This window comes from Myotis myotis, unplaced genomic scaffold (genome assembly GCF_014108235.1).
Source record: "Myotis myotis isolate mMyoMyo1 unplaced genomic scaffold, mMyoMyo1.p scaffold_m19_p_16, whole genome shotgun sequence".
Lineage (NCBI taxonomy): Eukaryota > Metazoa > Chordata > Mammalia > Chiroptera > Vespertilionidae > Myotis > Myotis myotis.
Genome location: NW_023416320.1, coordinates 46,266,912 through 46,289,910, shown reverse-complemented (window position 1 = coordinate 46,289,910; position 22,999 = coordinate 46,266,912). Strand labels below are relative to the sequence as shown.

The window sequence follows — 22,999 nt, the reverse complement described above, 5'->3', positions numbered from 1 at the left end:
ACCCCAAACAAAAGGAACCCAAAGAGGACCACACCAAGACACATCATAATTAAAATGCCAAGAGCAAAAGACAAAGAGAGAATCTTAAAAGCAGCAAGAGAAAGAAAGTCAGTTACCTATAAGGGAGTACCCATACGACTGTCAGCTGATTTCTCAACAGAAACCATGCAGGCCAGAAGAGAGTGGCAAGAAATATTCAAAGTGATGAATAGCAAGAGCCTACAACCAAGATTACTTTATCCAGCAAAGCTATCATTCAGAATAGAAGGTCAGATAAAGAGCTTCACAGATAAGAAAAAGCTAAAGGAGTTCATCACCACCAAACCAGCATTATATGAAATGCTGAAAGATATTCTTTAAGAAGAGGAAGAAGAAAAAGGAACTCTTACCATTTGCCACAGCATGGATGGAACTGGAGAGCGGATAAATACCACAGGATCTCACTCATTTGTGGAATATAATGAACAACATAAACTGATGAACAAGGACTGATCCAGAGACGGAGAGGCATTGATTGGACTGTTGGGCCTTGGAGGGAAGGTAGGGGAGGGTGGGGGTAAGGGGGAAAGATCAACCAAAGGACTTATATGCAAGCATATAGGCCTAACCAATGCACACGGACAACGGGGGGGGGGGGGGGGGGCGGGGTGAGGGCATGAGCGGGGGGGGGGGAGGTAGGGGGTAACGTGGGGATAAGGACACATATGTAATATCTTAATCAATAAAAAATATATATTTTTTTTTAAAAAGAATAGCCTAAATAAATGGTCAAAGGATTTGAATAGACATTTCTCCAAAGAAGATATACAAATGACCAAGAAGCACATGATAATCATCATCATTGGTCATTAGGGAAATGCAAACAAACCCACAGTGGGATACCACTTCACACCCACTAGGATGGCTATAATAAAAAAGACAGAAAACAAATGTTCGCAAGGATATGGAGAAATTGGAATCCTCATACTCAGCTAGTGGGAATGTAAAATAGTGCAGCCACTTTGGAAAAGAAGTTTAGCAGTTTCTCAAAAGGTTAAGCATAGTTACCATACAACCCAGCATTTGCATTCCTAGGAATATACTCATGAGAATTGGAAACATGTTCACAAAGCTTCCGCACAGATGTTCATAGCAGCATTATTCATACAAGCAAAAAAAGTAGAAACAATTCAAATGTGCATCCACTAATAGATGGATAGCTAAAATGTGATATATCCATATAATGGAATATTATTCAGCAGCAAAAGGGAGTAAAGTACTGACCCATGCGATAACATGGATAAACCTTGAAAACATGCTAAGTGAAAGAAGCCAGACACAGAAGGCCTCACATTATATGATTCCATTTATGTGACATATGCAGAATATGCAAGTCCATAGAGGAAGAAAGTAGATTAATTGCTTCCAGAAAACTCAGGGGAGGAAGATTGAGGAGGCTGATAGACAATAGGGCAGTGACGGACTGGGGCTGGGGGTGACGGCTGGCTAGAAAGGGTCAGTGGGGGGGAAAAAGGAGACCTATGTGATACTTTCAACAATAAATATTTTTAAAAAATAGATAAGGTTTTTGGGGGGAGGTGATGAAAATATTCTGGAACTAGATAGTGCTGATGACTGCAGAACATTGTGAATGTACTTAATGCCATTGAATCGATACCCTTAAAATGGTTAAAATGGTAAATTTTATGATATGTGTATTTTGCCACAATTAAAAAGGTGATTTTTACAGTATATAAATTATCTATAATAATATGCTAATTAGACCCAACAGCCAAACATCCTTCTGGTCGTCATTTTGGATGTCCTTCCAGACGAAGCCGTGGCGGGGGGGGCTGAGGTAGACACAGTTGGGAGTGATCAGGCAGGCAGGCGAGCAGTTAGGGGTGATCAGACAGGCAAGCAGAATGGTTAGGGGTGATCAAGCAGGCAGGCGATCAGTTAGGGGCGATCAGGCAGAAGAGCGGTTAGAGACAGGCAGGCAGGCAGGCGAGCAGTTAGGGGTGATCAGACAGGCAAGCAGAATGGTTAGGGGTGATCAAGCAGGCAGGTGAGCAGTTAGGGGCGATCAGGCAGGAGAGTGGTTGAGGCGATGAGGCAGGCAGGCAAGTGGTTAGGGGTGATCAGGCAGGCAGGTAGGTGAGCAGTTAGGAGCCAGCAGTCCCAGATTGTGAGAGGGATGTCCGACTACCAGTTTAGACCCGATCCCACACGGGCCTAAACCAGCAGTCCGACATCCCCCAAGGGGTCTCGGATTGCGAGAGGGTTTAGGCTGAGGGACCCCCACCCCCACCCCTACAGTGCACAAATTTTGTGCACCGGGCCTGTAGTGTCTCAGTAAAGCTGTTATAAAAATAAAAGGCATAATAGCATGGATTAATTACCAACAAACTGTACTGAAGGGGGAAAGCCAATCCCAAAGGTTATATACTGGAAAATTCCATTTTTACAACATTTGAAATGACATAATTGTAGAAATGGAGGACAGACTAGTGGTTTCTAGATGTTTGGTATGGGGGTTGGGGAGATGGAAGGAGGTGGATTATAAAAAAGTAGCAGGAGGAATCCTTTTGCTGAGGGAACCCTTCAGTATCTTGACTGTAATGGTGGCTATAGGACAGCAATTTTCAACCTTTTTCATTTAATGGCAGATAAACTAATTACTACAATCCTGAGGCACACCAAAAAAATTGTATTTTTTACTGATCTGACAAAAAAAATTGGTATAATTTCAATTCATTTACACCAGGTGGCTATTGTTGGCTGTTGTATTTTTCTATTTGACAGTCTAAGGAAAAGAGGTCAGTGCCCCTGACTAAATAGTCAGGTATCGAATGTTTACAAAACTCTTGCAGCGTAGCCAGTGTTGCTCAGTGGTTGAGCATCAACCAAGAGGTTGCCAGTTCAATTCCAAGTCAGGGTACATGCCTGGGTTGCGACTCGATCCCCACACACACACGTGAAATTGGTGAAATCTGAATAATATTGGTGGACTGTATCAATATCAATATGCTGGTTGTGAAACTGTACTGTCTGCTAGAATAAAGTACAGTATCGGGGGGAAATGGGCAACGTGTACACAGGGTCTCTCTAATATATCTTACAACTGCGCATGAATCTCAGATATTGTAATTACCTATTATTTTCTCAGTAGATATTTCAGTTAATAAAAATGTGTAATAATAACTATCTTTGAAAACTTGTTCTCTAGGCAAAGTTCCAGCCACATGTAAAATGCATTTCCTGCTCCTGATGGGCACAGTGGTAGTATTATCTTCATGAGCAATAACCAGAATCAAAGTCCAGGAAGGCACGTAGGTCAGCACTTTTACTTGTGACTTCCTTAAAGATGGAGCCTGCAGCAGGTGGTTTGTTTCGCTTTGGTTTGGTTCCCTACAGCAGTGCAGTATTTTCCCAAAAGAGAGAATGTATCGGGGTAGAAAAGGCCTGTCTCGGACTTTTTGGAATCCTTTTAGTTAAGTCACTTTTAAGCAAATAAAGATTTTTATTTCTTCCTGTTCTCTGATATTACAAAGTGTACATGTCACACTCTTATTTTTAGCAAACAGAAAATACAACTTTTAAAAGAATAAAAACCACATTTCTGGGTAGTGGAAACGTTCCTGTTAACATCCCATCAAGTGACAAAGATAAACAGCAGGATTAACTGTTTACTTTAGGAGCTCCTCTGGTTGTTTTTCAGGAGAGGAACACAATGTCCTGCGGATCAGTTTCCTGTCTGCCCTGTGGGTGGGTGGAGCTGGGAAAGGCCCTCCGCCCACTCCGCTCTCTGCCTTCTCTCCTCCTCCTCTTCCTCTCCCTCCCTCTTTCCCGTGAATCTTTCCTCTCTCATGTTCATGTTCAAACTCCCCTCCCCCGCCCCCTTTCCCTTTCCCTTTTTCTCTCTTGCTTTTCCCCCCTCACTTCATCTAACTTCTTCCTTAAATTGAGGCTTAGTAAGATTTTATAAACATGGAGCAAGGCTGCTTAAGCTGACACTGACCTAGAATAAAATAGTGGGACTGACCATGATTCCGGGAATTCTTGGTGGACTGCTAAGAACTGCTCTCTTAGCTCATGTAAACATCCCACGTGTTCACTTAAATCACTTAAATCTCCTCTTCTCCCATGTGTGCGTGCGCACACACACATCCACGCGTCTGCTGTTTCTCTCTGCTTGTGTATCTATGAAATTGAGTTAGTGGTTGAAAAGGGGAAATGAGTATTTTTTGGAAAGTTGGGGAGGAGCTTTTAAAACTTCAAAGAGATTAAATTATACCTTCACTAAAACTCCCTCTACAAATCAACAGTTTTACTTTTCTTAATCCTTGTGCTTTGTTCTGTTGCTTTTACAGATTAACAATACATGTACGTTTAGAATTTTTAAAAGTATTCTGTGATTAGCATGATGTGATAGTAAGCTGGTAAGAGAAGAAAAAACATTCTTAAAGACAAATATTAACTCCATAATGGACTTTTATACTTCCAACACGATAAGACGGTGACTGAACGGTCAACCTCTTATCTGTATTATTTTATGTGCTGGGAATGTGCTGTGGAACGTAGTTTCATTTGGCACTGACTTTAGCCGGCTCTTCCAACATGGTGCAGGCCTCACCCTCATGGCTCAGAAATGCATAGAATCAAAGTCCCGCCGAATGGTTCCTAATGGCTAAAACAGAGGAGATTCTGCTATAGTGCTGTACCCTTGAATTTCTTTTTGTCTGCTGCCTTATTTTCCCAGCTGGGATGGGTAGGGCATGGCTGGCTGGGAGGAGGGGCAAGCTGAAGACACTGTGTATTTTAATGTATTACTCACCGCTTTACCTACCCAACAAAATCACAGTAGCTGAATGAGGAAGGCAACATGGGAAGGCCAATCACAGGCTGGTTTCACATACCAGGCAGTTTCATTTCTGTGAGGGATGGCATGCTTTCAGCACCTTTCTCTAAGCCCGTTCACATGGGAAGATTGCCCCTGTTATAAAGTACATACACATTGCGGACACAAGCGAGCTGGCACATGAGGGAAAATCATCTCCTTGTCAATTAATTCCATTTGTAACAAAGCAATTTAAAGTGGTCTGGCTTGTACCGTCTCCGGGTTGCCAGGAGCCTACATCCCTCAGCAGCAGAGCCCAAAACAGAGCCTCTCCTGCCGGCTGCCTTTCCCTGCACCAGACGCCTAAAATCAGGAAATGGGAGTGGTTTTATTTGGATGAGGGTGTGTTGTAGGCAGGCGTGCAACATTGATCTTAAATAAGTGGCATTCACTTGCCAAACTTATTCCAAGAATTTTGAATGGCAAACTCTGTCTCATGGAGTGAATGCAGTTATGAGACTCTTATTGTAATCACTGGCATCGACTTCCTCACGAGGGGACATTTCTCGTTGCTCTTCTGGCGTTTATCTAAGCGAATCACGTCTAAAAGCAGCCGCGTGCCTCTCACACAAGGCACAGGGTCCCACCAGCAGTGCTCGGTGCTGCAGGGAGTCTGGAACGCCGCCTGCAGCCTAAGTCCTAGCTTGCCTGTCACTGGCAATGGAGAGTTTGCTATTAACCGCATGTACATTTCACCTTGTCCAATGGCTATTCTGCTTTCCAAAGTGGGAGCTTAATTTTATGAACACTGACTCATCACATAACTTTAAAATGCCAATTCTAGCCTTCACATGGCTTGGCTAGCAGCTAAGTTCACAATATTTCCAAGTTTTTTAAGGACAGTGTTTGTTTGAAATGGTTGTCCTGCTGAGCATGGCCACAATGCTGTTACACTGTCTGCTCAGGGACCTCTAGTGTCTGAACTCCAGCCTCCTGTATAGATATATAATTATCTAATCTTCCTTCGATTAGAATAATGGAAAAGGCCTCCAGGAAATAACCCCCTGTCATGCAGGAGAGAGGCGTGTCAGCCAGAGCGCTGCCGCCGTTTGTCAGTGGTGGCAGCTGGGCTGGACTCCTGCCTCTCCACACCTACGTCGTTTCTGCCACCTGCTTTGAGTCCCATCCTCCGCTGGCCAGCTTGGACTTCGATGTTCCGTGTTAATCACCTCCGTCTTCTCCTGCTTCCCGGCTCAAGTCGCTTGACCAGCCTTTGGATTCCACAGCTTCTGTGGTCTCTGGAATGAGGTCCACAGCTGGGCTTCCTGCCCTCAAGCTCTTCTTGATTCTCCACTGCCATGTAGCTCTTTAGAAATCTTAGGCCAGCATGGATTCTTCCTGTCCCTCATGCATCATCCATGACCATGTTCTTCCATCGTGCCTTGAAATGTTTCCGACGCATGCGTGCATGCCGACAGAGACCTGGAAATGTTTCCAGTGTGTGCTTGCATGCCGACAGAGGCCAAGAGGATGGAGTTGTGTGAAGGCTGCAATCAGAGGATGGGGCGAGGGCCCACGGGATGAATTAACAAACTGGCGCTTCATCCATGGGGTGTTAGCCTAGTGCTCCTAGAACCCAGGTTTCTTAAAACAATGGGAAATTTGAATTTTATGTAAAATCATCCAATTTTTAATATATGTTGAAATTTAACATAACATCCTTTACCTTATCCTAAGAGTTACATTTCTGAAAGAAAAATATCATCTAACTTTTTAGTGTCACCCCATTGTTGATTCTTTGACGGCAGGAGGTCAGTGCTAACTGGCACAGATGCTGGTTATTTACCACCACTGGTGCCCTGGTCAGGTCCACCTCCTTACACAGGCCTTTCACCATGGCCTTTACCGCTCTCACCCCCACACGGTTGAACATAAATAGATGCCAGCCACGCCCAACCATGAGACTTGCTCCACCAAGATGCCTCTCAATTGCTGCCCACAACCAGTCCCTTCCCTCCCCATCCCTTTTTCTTCCTTCTTTACAAATGCTTGTTAAAATTTTAATTTTCTTTCCGAAATATAATTTTTATTTTAAATTAAGAACAATAGCCTGGCTGGTGTGGCTCAGTGGTTGAGTGTCAACCAACCCATGAACCAAGAGGTCGCCTTTCGTCAGGGCATATGCCAGGGTTGCGGGCTTGATCCCCAGGAGGATGTGCAGGAGGCAGCCAATCAATGATTCTCTCTCATCATTGATGTTTCTATCCCTCTCCCTTCCTCTTTGAAATCAACAAAAATAAAGGTTAAATTAATAAATTAATTTAAAAATCCCCAAATATTCGTCCTTTATCTTACTACCATTTTCCCTACCTTATCTAGCCTTCTTTCAATTTCTCAAACATGGAAGAGCTCTTTCCGATCACAGGGTTTCTCTGTTGTAAATGCTTTTTCTCAACCGTTTGCATAATTGGCTTCTCTTTCTTCAGGACCCAACTTAAAGCTCACCCTCTTTTAAGAAAAGGGTGACCACCCTGACCACCCTGGATAGACTATCCCACCCCAGTGTTGTTTCTCAAGGCACTCTGCTTATTTCCTTCCTCACACCACCACGACTTGTGATTGCATATTTATCCGTGTTCATTCTTTTCCTGTAGAGGTACAGAGGGCAGGATTGCTCATTAGCGCATACCTAGACCTCGCTGAAGGCCTACGCAAGTGGCAGTTCTGCTGTACTTAACACATAATAGATGGATCGTAGATTCACTAGACACACCCAAAAGGCCAGGGTACTGCTTTAGAGCACAATGACAAATCCATAAGTGCCATTGTTATTAAGAATCTTGTGAAACTTATCTCATGGCTCTGCAACCTTCTATGCTATGCCTCCCTACCTCTATTACACTTCTTTGTTCTTTCCCACTTGGGTCTCCGATTAAATTATACAGTCTTTGCTTATTTTGTATGAAAAGTTTATAGGCCAATTAAATTGTTTTCAAGGGATATTAAAAGCCTATTTTTTTAATAATTTAGCATAAATCACTTACATTCTGACCTTACTACTCTGATATGATTCTTGTTGAACATTTAAAAGTATCTTTTGAAAGTTATAGAGTGGGTGAAGTTCTTCTAGATAAGTGGCCTCATTATTTTTTTTTTTTATTGCTTAAAGTATTACAAAGGGTATTACATATGTGTCCATTTTATCCCCCCGCCCTAGACAGTCCCCTAGCCTCCCCTATCCCCCAATGTCTTATGTCCACTGGTTATGCTTATATGCATGCATACAAGTCCTTTAGTTGATCTCTTACCCCCCTACCTTCTGCCCCGCAACCCTCCCCGGCCTTCCTGCTGCAGTTTGACAATCTGTTTGAGGCAGCTCTGCCTCTGTATCTATTATTGTTCGAAAGTTTATAATGGTCTCTATTATCCATGAATGAGTGAGATCATGTGGTATTTTTCCTTCATTGACTGGCTTATTTCACTTAGCATAATGCTCTCCAGTTCCATCCATGACGTTGCAAATGGTAAGAGTTCCTTCCTTTTTAGAGCAGCATAGTATTCCATCGTGTAGATATACCACAGTTTTCTAATCCATTCATCTACTGATGGAAGTGGCCTCATTATTAACTATTTACAATTTATATGTAACTATATTTTAAACTAGAGGCCCGATGCATGAAATTCATGCAAGGGTAGGCCCTCGTAGCCCCAGCTGCCTCGGCCCTTGCGGTCCCAGCTGCCTCGTGGCCCTGCTCCCCACCCACTGGCTGTTCCAGAAGGTTGTTCCGCTGTCCAGTCTAATTAAGCATATTAGCTCTTTATTATATAGGACTAGAGGCCCAGTGCACGAAATTCAGGCACTTGGGGGAGGTCCCTCAGCCTGGCCTGCGCCCTCTCACAGTTCTGGAGCCCTCAGAGGATGTCCAACTGATGGCTTAGGGGAGCAGCCTAAACCATCAGTTGGACATCCTTAGTGCTGCCACAAAAGTGGGAAAGGCTCCCGCCACCACCACTGAGCTCACCAGCCATGAGCCTAGCTTCTGGCTGAGCGGTGCTCTCCCTGTGGGAGCGCACTGACCACCGGGGGCAACTCCTGCATTGAGCATCTACCCCTGGTGGTCAGTGTGCATCATAGCGACCGGTTGTTCCACTGTTCGGTCGATTTGCATATTAGCCTTTTATTATATAGGATAGTTTGGCCTAGTGCTGGAACAAATCCTGACCTCTCTGTAGATTAGATTTCGATATTCGGATTTTATGGTCATTATGCAGTTTGCCGTTGGTTCATTCCTTGTTGCCACTTGGTGCTTCCCTTGGAGACTGGAATGCTTCTTGCTCTGGGGTGCTCTCCCAGGTTCCACTAGGCTAAACTGGTCACTCTTCTGCATCCTTGTAACTTGTTACTGTAATGTGACGCTATGGCACAAAAAATGTCAAAATCAGGGGCCTCCAGTTTAAGACCTGCTTACTGTCTTGGCTAGTCATTTAACGCACTGACCCTCACTTTCCTCATCTATCAAATGGAGGTGATAATGCCCACTTTCCTCAGCCAAAGAATTAAATAGACAATATATGAGACTGCTCTAATTATCCACACTACATGGGCAGCAGTAATATGTGTGATTGGAAAGGATGACCTTCTTCGTGTGCTTTTAAACCTCATTCTGCTTAGAATTTAGTTTTATGCAAAAGCGAATTCTGTCTCTATAGTTTACGGACAGTGATCAAACGCCCGCGTGTACAAATCTAGAAAGTGCATGTTTGAATTCAGCTTCATTTGTCCTGATCTCTGTGTTGAATCAAAGGCTGTTCCAGGAAAGAACAACTATTAATGCTTTTTTGTAGAGTCTGCCTCCTCGTGCAGGATGCCTACGGAATGTTTGGCGAAGTACACTCAGAGGGCACCATCTTTAAGGACAGACGGTTGGAGGGGCAGTCCTGCCGCCTGGCGGGCATGAAGGTGCTGCAGAAGGCCATCCGAGGAAGGTGAGGACGCACTGGAACAGCATCCAGCTTGCCACAATGACTGGTTCTTTTATTCGTATTTTATCTGTAATTTTATTTTTAAAGACAATAAACTCTAGGACAGTGGTTCTCAACCTTCCTAATGCCACGACCCTTTAATACAGTCCCTCATGTTGTGGTGACCCCTAATTTCATTGTTACATATTGAACATAATTAAAGCATAGTGATTAATCACAAAAACAATATGTAATTATATATGTGTTTTCCGATGGTCTTAGGCGACCCCTGTGAAAGGGTCGTTCGACCCCCAAAGGGGTCGTGACCCACGGGTTGAGAACTGCTGCTCTAGGATCTTGGAATTTGCCTGTAAAACAGGACAGAAGTTGAGTGGGGCCCATGAAGTACCTGTGGGGAAAATGGTAATGACAGCAAGAACAGGTATGCAGGTGTAGCAATTCATAATTTTGTGAAGATTAAGAAGATTTAGAAATGTTAAGTATGTATATTTTAATTCTAAAGATTTTTCATATGTTGTTCTAGCTCTAACAAGTCAGCTTTATATGAGTCTGTTTATGTAAATGAAATTTTGTGAAGAGGCATCTTAACAGCTTTAAGTTAAACTCTTAAGTTGTCATACAATTTGCTCTCCATAGTAAGAAAGCTTTGTTATCCGCCAAGGTTCAAGGTTCACCCTGAAACGTGGTTTTGGATAGGCAGAGGTGGAATGGTATATAAAGCTGCCCAGACTGTGGCTCCCACATCTCCAATTACCTTCTTAATCCATGGTTTCGGGAAGAGAAGAAATGTTTTTAATGGAACTATTCAGGCATATAGAGAATTAGTGTAAACCCTGAAGTGGGTTTTCTCAATCTTATTGTGTAACCTCTCTTTCCTCAAATAGTGTCTTATTTTAACTCTCTTAATGTTAATGTTGTGTTTAATTATGGTGACATCTGAGCTTATAACAGTGTCTGAGGGCGGGAAAAAACATTATGAGTATCTGGTATTCTGATTTTGAAGCCGGTGTGGATAACGTCTTTCAGGGGTTTGTATAATGACCCTTCCAGCCATGGTTCTGGATTGTGAGCATTTACTGAGCATTACGGACTGACCCCTGTAGTCAGGCAGCTTTCTCACAGGCCTCAACTCTGTCCCCTCCTTCCATATGCGCTTGCAGATGGGTGATGGCTCTACCCAAGAGCTTGTTTTTCTGAAAGATGTATATTTCATAGACAGATCTCCTGTAAGCTCTGGCTAGATACAACAATAGTTTATTGATCCATGTAGATTTGTCTCGTGATAAACGCTTCTGTTGTTTATAAAAGGATAGCTGTACTATAATGTAATTGCCGTATAGATTGGGGCAGGGTGGGAGGGGCGGTGCCCAGATATTTGGAAAGCATGCTAGACGTTGGGTCATGTGAACCTTATGCTTCCTAAGGCTGAACCTCATTTTAGTCCTCGGAATCTCAAGCAGCTGAAAAGACTAAGTGTGGTCCTGGTAACAGTTATCGCTGCCTTGGCACTGACCTGACATTAACCCCATCAGGGCCATTTAGGGAGTTCTCTTCCTTGGTAGGAACTCTGCAGGTGAGCCTCCAACCTGAGCACACGGGGTCACCAGCAGGCTCTCGGGTGGGAGAGCCTTGCCATGGGCAGGTTTCCTGCTCTGCTCTGGGAGACGCTCTTCCTGCTGGAGACGGTGGGACATAGCTTCCCGTGGAAGTACTGCAGCCAGGACTGGAACCCAGGGGTCTTTGACTCTGTAAAGTTCGTGTTCTTCTATCATGTGTACCTGATAACATTTAATGGAGTGTTTGTGGAGAACACTGAAAGCTTTACTACTAACTACAACATTGCCATAGGAAACCTTTTCTCCATGGGAAATGCACTGTGTATTTCAAATAATTCATTTACAAACTTTTGAAAGCCATTCCTTTTATAGATGGTGACTAAATATCTGATGCCCTTTTTTGCTTGGGATTAATTTCTTTATCTTATATGTTTAACGTTGTTTTGGTATGGGGCCATCCAAATATTTATTTAGATTATCTTTTCTTTTGGAAGCTATATTGCTTCAAACAATTTATTAGATAGTTTTGGAATGCTGGGTGTTATAATTGTGATATTATCCATTGTCAGTCAGTCATCCATCTGTGGCCCAGTAAACACAAATTGTCTGTCTTCCCCCCCCCCAAAGTACTGTATTTCTTAGCAACTCACATAAACTATAACAAAATATACTTCTCATAAACCTAATACACTTACTTCCAAAAATTCAAGCTAAAATTATTAGTTATAATTATATAATTTCAATATCTAATACAGAAAATAACTTTTTTTGCCAGTCGGAAGAGAGTTGTGTGTTTAGGCTAATCATGGAGTCTTTTAGATTTTGGCCAGCAGATTTCATCGGGTCTGTGATTATAGTGATGGAAACCACTATTCCACACAATGGGCTTGAAGTGGACTGGTGACCTCAGAGCTGCTCATTCAGACAGAGCTGTTGGACCACTCTGCAGGGAGCATCGCTCTGTGACCTGCTGCATTTGGGATGGCTTGCAGAAAAACAGCCATTGTATCTTTTGTGTTTCTCTGACATATTTGTGGAGATGAGTGTTTATACTGACTGGGTAAAATACAAAGAGTCAGAAAAATAGTCTGGGTCTTCAGGAAAAAACTACCATTTTCCAAACAACTGTGAAGCATGCCTGCTAAGCAGGACATGGACCTCTGCCTGTGCTTTCCTTCTCTCTAGGGCGTCCCCGCTGTTTGTTCAGTGACTTCTCTAAGGTGCACCCCTGACCTTTGCCCTCCCAAGTGGCTGTGCTGCCGTTTAGTAGGTCAGACAAGCTGAAAAGTCACCTTATTTTGGAGTCATTCTGTGTATGAACTTTATCTTTTTATTGCGAATTATTCTTTTCTTTTGCTATGATAAGGCAACACTGGGGGGGGGGGGATTTCCTGAAATATGTTAACCCTATAGACATGGAAACTATAGCTAGTAAAATTTTTTGTGGGGAAGGTAACCTCTTTAAATTCAAAATCCTAGTAGTATATATGTTTCAAATTATTAAACAAAACTACTAATCTCTGTGCCTAAAACATTAATTTATAGTTATTGTTTTATTTAGAGCTCATGAATGCCCGTTACGAGTACCATATCGGAGGGACTTTACTACAGCGCTTAGTCAGGATTCACTGTACACAGAGGGCTCTCCCTGAGGGCGGGCTGAGAATGACACAGAGGCAGTAGATACCATCTTTGGCCTTGAATTGCATCCCCTAGAACAGAAAACTAGATAAGCACAAGTATTTGAGCAGTTGCTGCTTTAAATGACTAGATTTTAACTGGCTGATCTCAGAAGATTTCATGAAAGAAGTGAGTGAGAACAAATGCCGTACACATCTTCATCTGGCAGGAGACATTTTCTTCAAACTGGTGAAATGTTACCTGTGGAGACATAAAAGTAGGACTAGGAAAGATATATGCAAAAGAGGAAGAAAGAAGGTATTGAAACAGCAATTCACTCATTTATTCTAGAAATACTTAGTAGCTCTGGGTGCTATGCCCCTGGATAGCTACTGCAGCATTGAGCTATATTAGATTTGGTGGATTTATCCTAGACCAGAACATACTGAGGTATAAAGTCAGCTAGATAAAGCCAGTAAAGTCTTAAGTCCTATTAGGGTCATTATGAGTTTTTTTGAGAGAAGAAAAGAGGTAATGAAAATGAAGTTAAGATTATCCTACTATTGTAGCTGTAATAGATTTGACATAAAGGGAGAGATTGGGGCAGGGCTACCAGTTTGGAAACTTCTGCAGCAATTGAAGGAAGAACAAGGAACCAGTTACCAGTGGATTTTGAATGCATGACTCCTCCGGGCAGCTGCGGTAGGAGCTGTGGCAGATGCCAAGAGTATAAAATAGGCCACTTCCTCCAAGAGCTCATAGACCAGCAGGAGAGCCCAGGAGGAAACCCAGAAAGACACCAACTGGCAAGTGCCTCATACAAAGAGCTGTGGTCGGATGGCCACCTTTAAGAGAGGTTTAGAGGGTGGGTTAAGATTTAGGAACCCTGCAGAGAACTGGAAAGGCCTAGGACTAGGACTAGAAAGAGGAAGGGAGGAAGGACAGCCTCTATTGTCTAAACATCCATTTGCCTCTCTTAAGAAAGTATGAAGTTAAGATAGCACTGGTGTCTGGTCAATTTTAATGATCGAGTAAGGGGTTGGGCACTTGGGAGGAGGTTACGTTTTAGAGCAGTGGTTCTCAACCTTCCTACTGCCGCGACCCTTTAATACAGCTCCTCATGTTGTGGTGACCCCCAACCATAAAATTATTTTCGTTGCTACTTCATAACTGTAATTTTGCAACTGTTATGAATCGTAATGTAATTATATATGTGTTTTCCAATGGTCTTAGGCGATCCCTGTGAAAGGGTCGTTAGACCCCCAAAGGGGTCGCAACCTACAGGTTGAGAACCGCTATTTTAGAGACTGATCCAATAAATAGTTATTGTTTAAATATCAGCTTTTGTTTTCAAGGTAACCCATGAAATACTGATAAATTTTATACTAGAAGCCAAGCTTAGTCAACATGCCCAAACACTAACCCAATGGTCAGGGAAAAAAAGTCCCTTAGACGTCCTCCTCCCAGTCCCCAACCACTGTACTTGTGGCCTTTGCATGGCGTAGACAATCAATCAATCAATAAATATTGACGTCAGTGAGAATGACTAGTGGCAAGTATTTCAGTCTGGCCTGCCAATTATTAATTAGGCTCTTAAGGGCAGGAGCTGTTTCTTGCTCACCATCGTATTTCTTGTTTGCAGACTCTGTTCTCACCCCCTTCTTCCAGAAGAGGGCCTGAAACAGAGATGAGGTTGATTGATTACCTAAGAGTCACACAGCTGACTAGGGGTCAAGCTCTGGTGTGACTCTGGGTTGCGGGTTCCGGGGTGTTTGCTTAATCCATTTATTTTTTAGTGTTTTTGTTGTTACTGTGAACTGACAGTTACTTATATTAGTGATTCTAATAAAAGATTAATAGAGATCATAACTTTTATTTTTATTTTAGAGGAAAGGTATTTTTTGAAATTTGAGGTCTTCGTCCCAAATCACACAAATCATGATTATAATGTATAGTTCAAGACTTCAACTGTTTATTCAGTTCCATACATATTTGGTTGATTAGCTTCAGATCTGCTTACTGGTAAATGAGATCAACTGGGCCACCAAGGAAAGCAGGAAAATGCAAAAGAAGTTAAGTGCGTGGAGCGACCATTTATCAAATGCCAGACACCATATGGGTGTGCATGTGTGTGATCCTCAAAATATCCTCTCAAGGCAAATACTGTTTCATTCATTTCACAGATGAAGAACTAAAGCTCATCAGCAGTAAATATTTTACTCTAAACCCACTTTTAAATGGCTCTAAAGCAAATTCTGCTTCTATTATGCCATCCTGAAGCATAGTCTATCTTGACTGTATGTGAGGCGGGGTTGGGAGGTTTGGCGTAGGTGGTCATGCCCAGTGCCTGATTAAGAAATAAGCCCTGTCCCTTCCTTTCCGTCACTCTGGGTGACTGGGACAGCATGGGGGCGGGGAAGGCATGAGAACCTCCCCACTGTGGGCTGCTGCTCCAATGAGACGTATGCTCAGAAATGCCGGGTTCAGAACTGGGTGCCACCCTGGCTTCCTGCCCAGGTGGTGGGTGGGAAAGGTCTTTCTCCCTGAAGGCATCCAGTTAGCCGTGCAGGTTGATTTGTTATTTAGGTTGGAGCCAGTCACTGGGTAAAGGGTGTTTTGTGGTTTATTCTTCATTATTTGACATGCTAATGTAATTTATTGAGTAGGACTAACCAGTTCAGTCTTTGAAAAAGTATATATAGGGAGGCTTCTTGATATGTAAATTTGTAGTAATAGAATATATTGTAAGGAGGCGAGTTTTTTGTTTTGTTGTTAAGTATCAGAGCATACTTGCATTAATGTTTGGTAAACATTTGTATTGTCCTTCTCGGACAACATGGTGCTGTCCACATTGCTCTTGAGAGTGTAAAGACCAGAACTGTGCATGGGGAATGGACACCACATTTTACAGAAAACACAGTGTTTCCGAGGGAATCTGGAGGAATTGCAAAGCCCACATCTTTAGTAAGGATGGGAACTTGTTTGCCTGGGGCAACAGAGAAAAAATAAATATCATCAATGGCAGCAGACCTTTGACCTCCCAAAGGCAGTTTGCCTTGAGTTCTTGCCAAAAACCACTGTCCTACCCATGTGGCAGTCACACACTGCTTCAGAGATGCCACAGCGGGGAAGCCCGCCTACAGCTTGATGATGGAAAATGAGACATGTTTAAAATCTTTCATCCAGAAAAAAATGCAAAATTGGTATCCATCCCAGTTAAAAGTTGAAACTATTTCTGCCCAAAATGTTAACAGTGAAGTTCACTTCTTCGAAAACAACAACTACAACACAATTGCAAACAAATTGCATTTGCAGAAAATGGATTTTGTGTTATTACCTGGACCCTACAAAGTGGCTGTCATGTTGGGGGTAAGGGTACATCTTCATTTGTTACATCCTATCAGTAGGCTAACTTTGGTGGACCCCGTGCAGCTTTAGCCATAAAGGCTTCTCTGAGGTGGGTGAGGGTGCAGTGCTATGGCGTAGAAAGGCTGCTGCTGAGTAGGCGCAAGCACAGGTGTTGACAAGGTGGGAGCTTCCTGTGCTGGGGACCAAAGGCCATGCTACATTGAAACAAATGCAGAACGTGCTGCAGTGCGGTTACCAGAAGCGGCCTCATTGGTGATGTAGCTTGGAATTCTGGTTGTGCTGAGTTTTGTGCTGTTTGGGGACTTACGCCTGCCAAAGCGACAACCTTCAACTTGAAATGGGATCCTGGTCTGACTTCGGAACTCGTCCTCAGAATGCAGCCTACTCTAGTCCTCCTGGACGTAGGTTAATGTCGCTGGGTATGGGAATCTGACCGGACAGATGGAAGTGTGGGATGTTAAAAACTACAAATTTATTTCTAAACCCACGGCCTCTGATTCTAGATATTTTACTTGGTGCCCAGGCAGTAAGCATATTTTAACAGTCACTTTTGCTCCCAGGCTATGTGTTAATAATGGGTACAATTTTGGGTGCATTATACTGGCTCTGTCTTGCACAAGTGTTATGTGCCATCAAATGCAAAATTATGGCAGGTTTCTTGGCAGTCATTTTTAGATGGAGTGTTACCAGCACAAAAAGGAGCTTACCAAACAGTTCCAAGTGATGTACCCAGGAAAGAACCAAAAGCTGCAATAGCGTGTAGACCCCCAGCTTTAAGAAGTAAACCAATCACCAATTCCTAACTTGCATGAGGAGGAACCCTTTCAGTATATGAAACCATAACCAGGAAATGATAAGCCTTATCAAAAACAGCCCTTAAAAATCAAAGGAAGCCTGAAGCTAAGAGAGCTGCAAAGCAGGAAGCAAGAAGTGACACGAGTACAGATTTGGCGCCTCTTCCTGCCCCTGTTCCTGCAGACCTCAGCACACAATACTCCCAGTCACCTTCTGGGGAACCCGAGATAGACCCAAAATCAGGAGCTTAAAGAGGAAACAAAGCAATCAAAGGACTGAAAGAACAAGTAGAAGCTGGAAAACAGCTTAAAAAAAAATCAGTTGGAGAAAATTCAAAAATAAAAAGCCCTTCTCCGGGAGCTGGAAGATTTGGAATTGGGTGTTTAAAGATCAACAGAAAGCAAGTTAGTTACCAGAAAGCACTGCAAACACATCTGTTAAGTGCGTTGCTGTATGTGGAATATCGTCTGCCCAGATTTAATGTTCGTCTCTAATTTTAACCATTTGCCCAAGGTTCTGCATGTGTGTGAAATTATTTCATAATGCTTATTGAATTGATTTTTGCATCCTGCATTCTAGATCATGTCAATATATGATTATAAAAACACACGTGAATTGTCTAGCTAAGATTGAAAGACAAATGTCTTTTTTTTTTTAAGTAGGGGACGGTATTTGCCATATAAATGAATAGAGACATTTTACATTAATAAAAAGCTGTTTCACAATATATATTCTGTTGTTTTGCAATATCTTGCATCATCACAATAGAAGATTTAAGTCTGAAATCGTTTCTCGAAATGCAGCCGTCAATCAGGACAGCCTGCTCCGGAAACTCCTCATCTTTAAGCTCGCTCGGGTGAGGGGTGTATCTCTCCTAGTATTCTAACCCGTGTTCTCCTTGCTTCCACAAACACTGTGAGCACTCGGTCTCTTGGTCTTTCCGAAGAGCTCTCGTGCAGGGCCAGCCTGTCCAGAGCCAGACCTCACTCCCATGGGTCAACAGAGGCGGTTCAGTCAGCAGCCTCCTGGCCCCCCTGGGCCTGGGGGCACTCAGGAGGGACATGGGCCTGGTGCCCCACATGACTTAGGAAAAGGAAGGAGGCGCAAGCATCCCGGAAGAAAGGTGCTGAGCATTGCCTGGCTTTTCCTGGCCTCTCTGCATCTTTCTCTCAGCCTTTGCACTGCCTGCTGGGTCCTGGGGAAGCTTTCCAGGAAAGACGACAGCATTGCTATTTGATTTTAAAGTCCCCAGTGTTTTGTTTCCCGGAAGCTTTGAGGTACATTTGGGGGAGAGCTGCGAGGAAAGGGAAGAAAGATGATGTTTGGAGCAAAGTTGTTGAGCAGAGCTGAGGAAAGATCAGGGTTAGATGTCTCCTTGCTGGAAACCACTGTCATTTTTTTTTAAGGACAACTTTATTGAGATGTAATTTACATCCCATAAAATTTACCCTTTTAAAAATATACTGTTCATTGGTTTTATTCATGAAGTTGTGCAACCATCATCACCCTCTGATTCCAGAACACTTTTATGACCCCATAAAGAAACCCCCTACCCTACCCATTAGCCCCTGACAAACACGACTCTGCTTTCTGGCTCATGGGTTTGAGTATACTAAACATTTCACGTATAAAAAAACATACAGCCTGTGGCTTTCTGTGCTTTGCTTCTTTCACTTAGCGTCGTTTTTGAGGTTCTTCTGTGCTGTGGCATGTCAGCATTTCATTCCTCTTTATGGCTGCCTGACACTCCATTACACCCGATTCACTTATCCATTCACGGGTGGTAGACATTCGGGTTGTTTCCACTCTCTGATTAGCATGAGTAATACTGCTGTGAACAGTCATATACAGGTTTTGCATGGACCGTAACTTTTTCGTTTTCTTGGGTGGCATTGCTGGGTTTCTGCCAAACTTTTCCAAAGTGACTGCCCCATTTGCCACCTCACTAGCATAATAATACATTTTAATCATTGGTTACCTAATCTTATTAGGGTCTCATGGTTTCCATGTCTCCTATTCATTTGCTAATGATCTCCTAGGACCGTGATCTCCCCAAACTGCGGCTCTCAAGCCACATGCGGCTCTTTGGCCCCTTAGTGTGGCTCTTCCTAAGCCTTAGGAGTACCCTAATTAAGTTAATAACAATGTACCTACCTATATAGTTTAAGTTTAAAAAATTTGGCTCTCAAAAGAAATTTCAATCGTTGTACTGTTGATATTTGGCTCTGTTGACTAATGAGTTTGCCAACCACTGTCCTAGGGCATTTGGTGATGTCTACTCTGGCAGACCAAAATGCATTTCAGTATTAAGGCAAATGTTTGTTTAATTCATTCAGGGTTGCCTTTTGTGTATATGAGGGTGACATAAAAGGTTTAAAAGGATAAGCTACCTGCTGGAAAACATCCTTTTTTCTTCTTAAATTATGTCTAACCGTATTTTCTTCACCTAGTAGCATAATATCTGATACTAGATTAATTAAGTGAACAAGTGCGATTAGGCGAAATACATTTTGTTAGACGCCATGGGTTTCCTAAAAGAAAAATCAAGGCTTATGAAAAATTCTCAAATGGAAACATTGAGGGACAACCTGCTGTGTCTGACCTTCACTAAGCCAGTGTGCCAGTGTGGCTGGCCTTCACTAAGCTCAGGCACGAGCCAGGGAAGGATTTGGGTGGTCCTGTGAGCACGGCCACACCCTGCACCCTTCCTCCCGGGGTTCAGCACCACAGGTGCCAGACTCCCCATGGAGCAGCCACAGAGCCTGCTCTCAAGGGGCTGGCCTTCTTGTGAGAACAACGGCGATGGTAGCCGAGCACACTGACTGGGGGCTTCTAGGTCGGTAGCAGCTGTCAGACAGCCAGCACAGACCTTCTCTTCAACCCCCAGTCTTAGCCTGTGGTCCTGTAGGGATGCAGTCCCACACATGTGCATCCCACGGTTCCGAGTGGATTCCAAGACAGTGCTGTGAGCTAGCCCTCCCCCAGCCCCACCCGAGCAGCAGGCTGACCTCATGAATAAAGCACCGAGGAAATGGTGAAAGCACTGTGTCACCCTGACAACTTGACATCTCTCCGAGGAGAAAAGACTGGGAAAGTGAGGAGGTAAATCCTTTATACTGCATTCATTTTGCATCTAGATGTGTAGCAATGGCTTAATATTTCCTTCTTCTCTGAGCATTTTCACCTTATCTACACTAATAAAAGAGAAACATGGTAATTGGCGTACGACCGCTACCCTTCCCATTGGCTAATCAGGGCGATATGCAAATTAACTGTCAGCCAAGATGGCGGCCGGCAGCCAGGCAGCTTGAAACTAACATGAGGCTTGCTTGCTTCAGTGATGGAGGAAACCAACGTTCCCCGCAGGCCGCTGCAGGCCTCTGAGCCTGCAGTTTCAAACGTTGTAACAAATATAGAAGCTAAACAAAACCCCAGAAACCAGCTTTCAGCCGGCTGGGATCTCAAAGCTGGAGTTGATACAGAGTTTCGATTATAGAACCGAAACAAACCAGATACCTGCTTTCAGGAGCAAAGGCCTAAGAGCTGGAGCCTCAGAGCTAAAGCTGGCCCAGAATAAAAAAAAAAAAAAAAAAAAAAACAGCCCTCAGCCCCTCACCCAGACTGGCCAGGCACCCCAGTGGGGACCCCCACCCTGAAGGGTGTGTGACCAGCTGCAAACAGCCATCATCCCCTCACCCAGGCTGGCCAAGCACCCCAGTGGGGACCCCCACCCTGATCCAGGACACCCTTCAGGGCAAACCAGCCGGCCCCCACCCGTGCACCAGGCCTCTATTCTATATAGTAAAAGGGTAATATGCCTCCCAGCACTGGGACCAGTGGAGCTGAGAGGCCTCCCGGCACCGGGATCAGTGTGACAGGGGGCAGCGCCCAAACCCCCTGATCGCCCTGCGGCTCTGTGTGTGACAGGGGGCAGGGCCACAACCTCCCTATTGGCCCTGCTCTGTTCGTGACAGGTGAAGGCGCCCCAACCCCCTGATTGGCCCTGCTCTGTGGGTGATAGAGGGCGGCGCCCCAACCCCCTCCCCCCCACGGGCCCTGCTCTGTGTGTGATGGGGTAGAGCCATAACCTCCCCATTGGCCCTGCCCTGAGTGTGACAGTGGCGGCGCCCCAACCCCCTGATCGGCCCTGCTCTGTGGGTGATAGAGGGCGGCGCCCCAACTCCCCTATCGGCCCTACTCTGTGAGTGACAGGGGGGAGCTCCTCAACCCCCTGATGGGCCTGCTCTGTGCGTGACGGTACGGAGCCCCAACCCCCCTGGTGGGCCCTGCTCTGTGCATGACAGGGGGTGGCCCCGCAACCTCCCCATCGACCCTGCCTTGAGTGTGACAGGGGGCGGTGCCCCAACCCCCCAATCAGCCCTACCCTGAGCGTGACTGAGGGTGGCATCGCAACCTCCCAATCCGCCCTGCTCTGTGCATGACGGGGCGGCGCCCCAACTCCCCAATCAGCCCTGCTCTGAGCCCAACCAGGGGCTGCACCTAGGGATTGGGCCTGCCCTCTGCCACCCGGGAGCGGGCCTAAGCCAGCAGGTCGTTATCTCCCAAGGGGTCCCAGACTGCGAGAGGGCACAGGCCGGGCTGAGGGACCCCCCTCCCCCCCGAGTGCACAAATTTTTGTGCACCGGGCCTCTAGTACCAAATAAAAGTCCTGATGAGAAAGGTGAACTGTGCCATGTGACTTACACTCTTGCCTTTCTTTAAAGAGAGGGGTTAGATTAGTGCAGGTTCCTGGCCCCTGTCACATAATAACTCATTCTATTCCTGTTGGCTGTTCTCTCTTCTTTAGTTACTTTTAAACTTTTCTATGATTTCTTTGATTCTCTAGTTTCACTTTTTGTCTCTCCAGACCTCCCCTCTGCCTAATGGAGAAACACCTTGGGGATGAGACCATTGTCCCCAAGCATATCTGCAGACCCCCTCCCAGCCCCCCCTTTCCAGCACCACCGTTTCAGGGCAGACCCAGGGCTCGGCCGGAGGGTGTGCCCAGCTGCCCTGCAGCCCAGCTCCCCAGGGCGCCCCATCACCGTTCTCACTTTCAGTCCCCCCAGGATGCTGCGGTGCCCCAGTAGCAAGCAAGAGGCCACTGTAACGCAGATGATATTGTCTTGAGAAAGTCTTAAAGTGTCGCCAGGTCCTGGTGGGGTGGTTTGGTCTGGAGTTGGCTTCAGCCTGTTGCTCCTGGTAGTAGCCCCTAGAACCTCTGTGCTGTCCAGTGGCTTGGCGTGTGCGTGGCGTGTACATGGCATGTGCGTGGCATGGACACTTCCTAGGGAAGGTGGGGACACTGCAGAACAGTGAGCCAACCTTGCCATGGGCAGCGGAGGGCTCTGAAGAAATACTTTCTTTTTATCTCTCTGAGTTTAAACTACTTTTTGTTGCTGGAAGGTGTAACCTTGAGGAAGTCAGTTAACTTGCTATAATTTTTATTTACACAAATATGGTTATCATGAATCTTAAACATGATACATGTAATATGCTTAAAACAGCCCTTGGCCCATAATAAAGTAATAAAGTAGCTGTTATTATGTTTATAAATGGATGTCAGTGCCTTCCTATAAAAGAGGATTTTGTGCTTTTCTAAGATTTCTAGCATAATTTTGAACACACATAAACATCTTTTTAAAAATTTTTTACTTTTTGATTGATTTTAGAGAGAAAAGAAGGGAAGGAGTGAGAGAAAGAGGGAGAGAGGGGGAGAGGGAGAGGGAAAGAGAAAGATTGATTTGTTGTTACACTTATTCATGCATTTACTGTTTGATTCTTGTATGTTCCCTGACCAGGGATTAAACCCACAACCTTACCTTTTCGGGACAATGCTCTAACCAACTGGTCCAGG

General features: G+C 44.5%; 1 protein-coding gene and 1 pseudogene across 19 annotated transcripts in view; both read left to right on the top strand.

Moving 5' to 3' along the window:
- Positions 1-22,999, top strand: part of SPIDR (scaffold protein involved in DNA repair) — a 285,103-nt gene that overhangs the window by 228,514 nt on the left and 33,590 nt on the right. For 18 of the 19 annotated variants that reach the window (XR_004972557.1, XR_004972556.1, XM_036338725.1 and 15 more), the window contains one exon: positions 9,665-9,805. Coding sequence is in view for 17 of the 19 variants with exons in the window: in XM_036338725.1 (XP_036194618.1) it covers positions 9,665-9,805 (141 nt within the window). In the remaining 2 variants the exon portion in view is untranslated. Of the gene's footprint in view, positions 1-3,211; positions 3,316-9,664; positions 9,806-22,999 lie in introns of those variants that run through there. The other variant, XM_036338743.1, reaches the window with a different exon arrangement.
- LOC118671013 lies at positions 14,939-17,874 on the top strand (annotated as a pseudogene).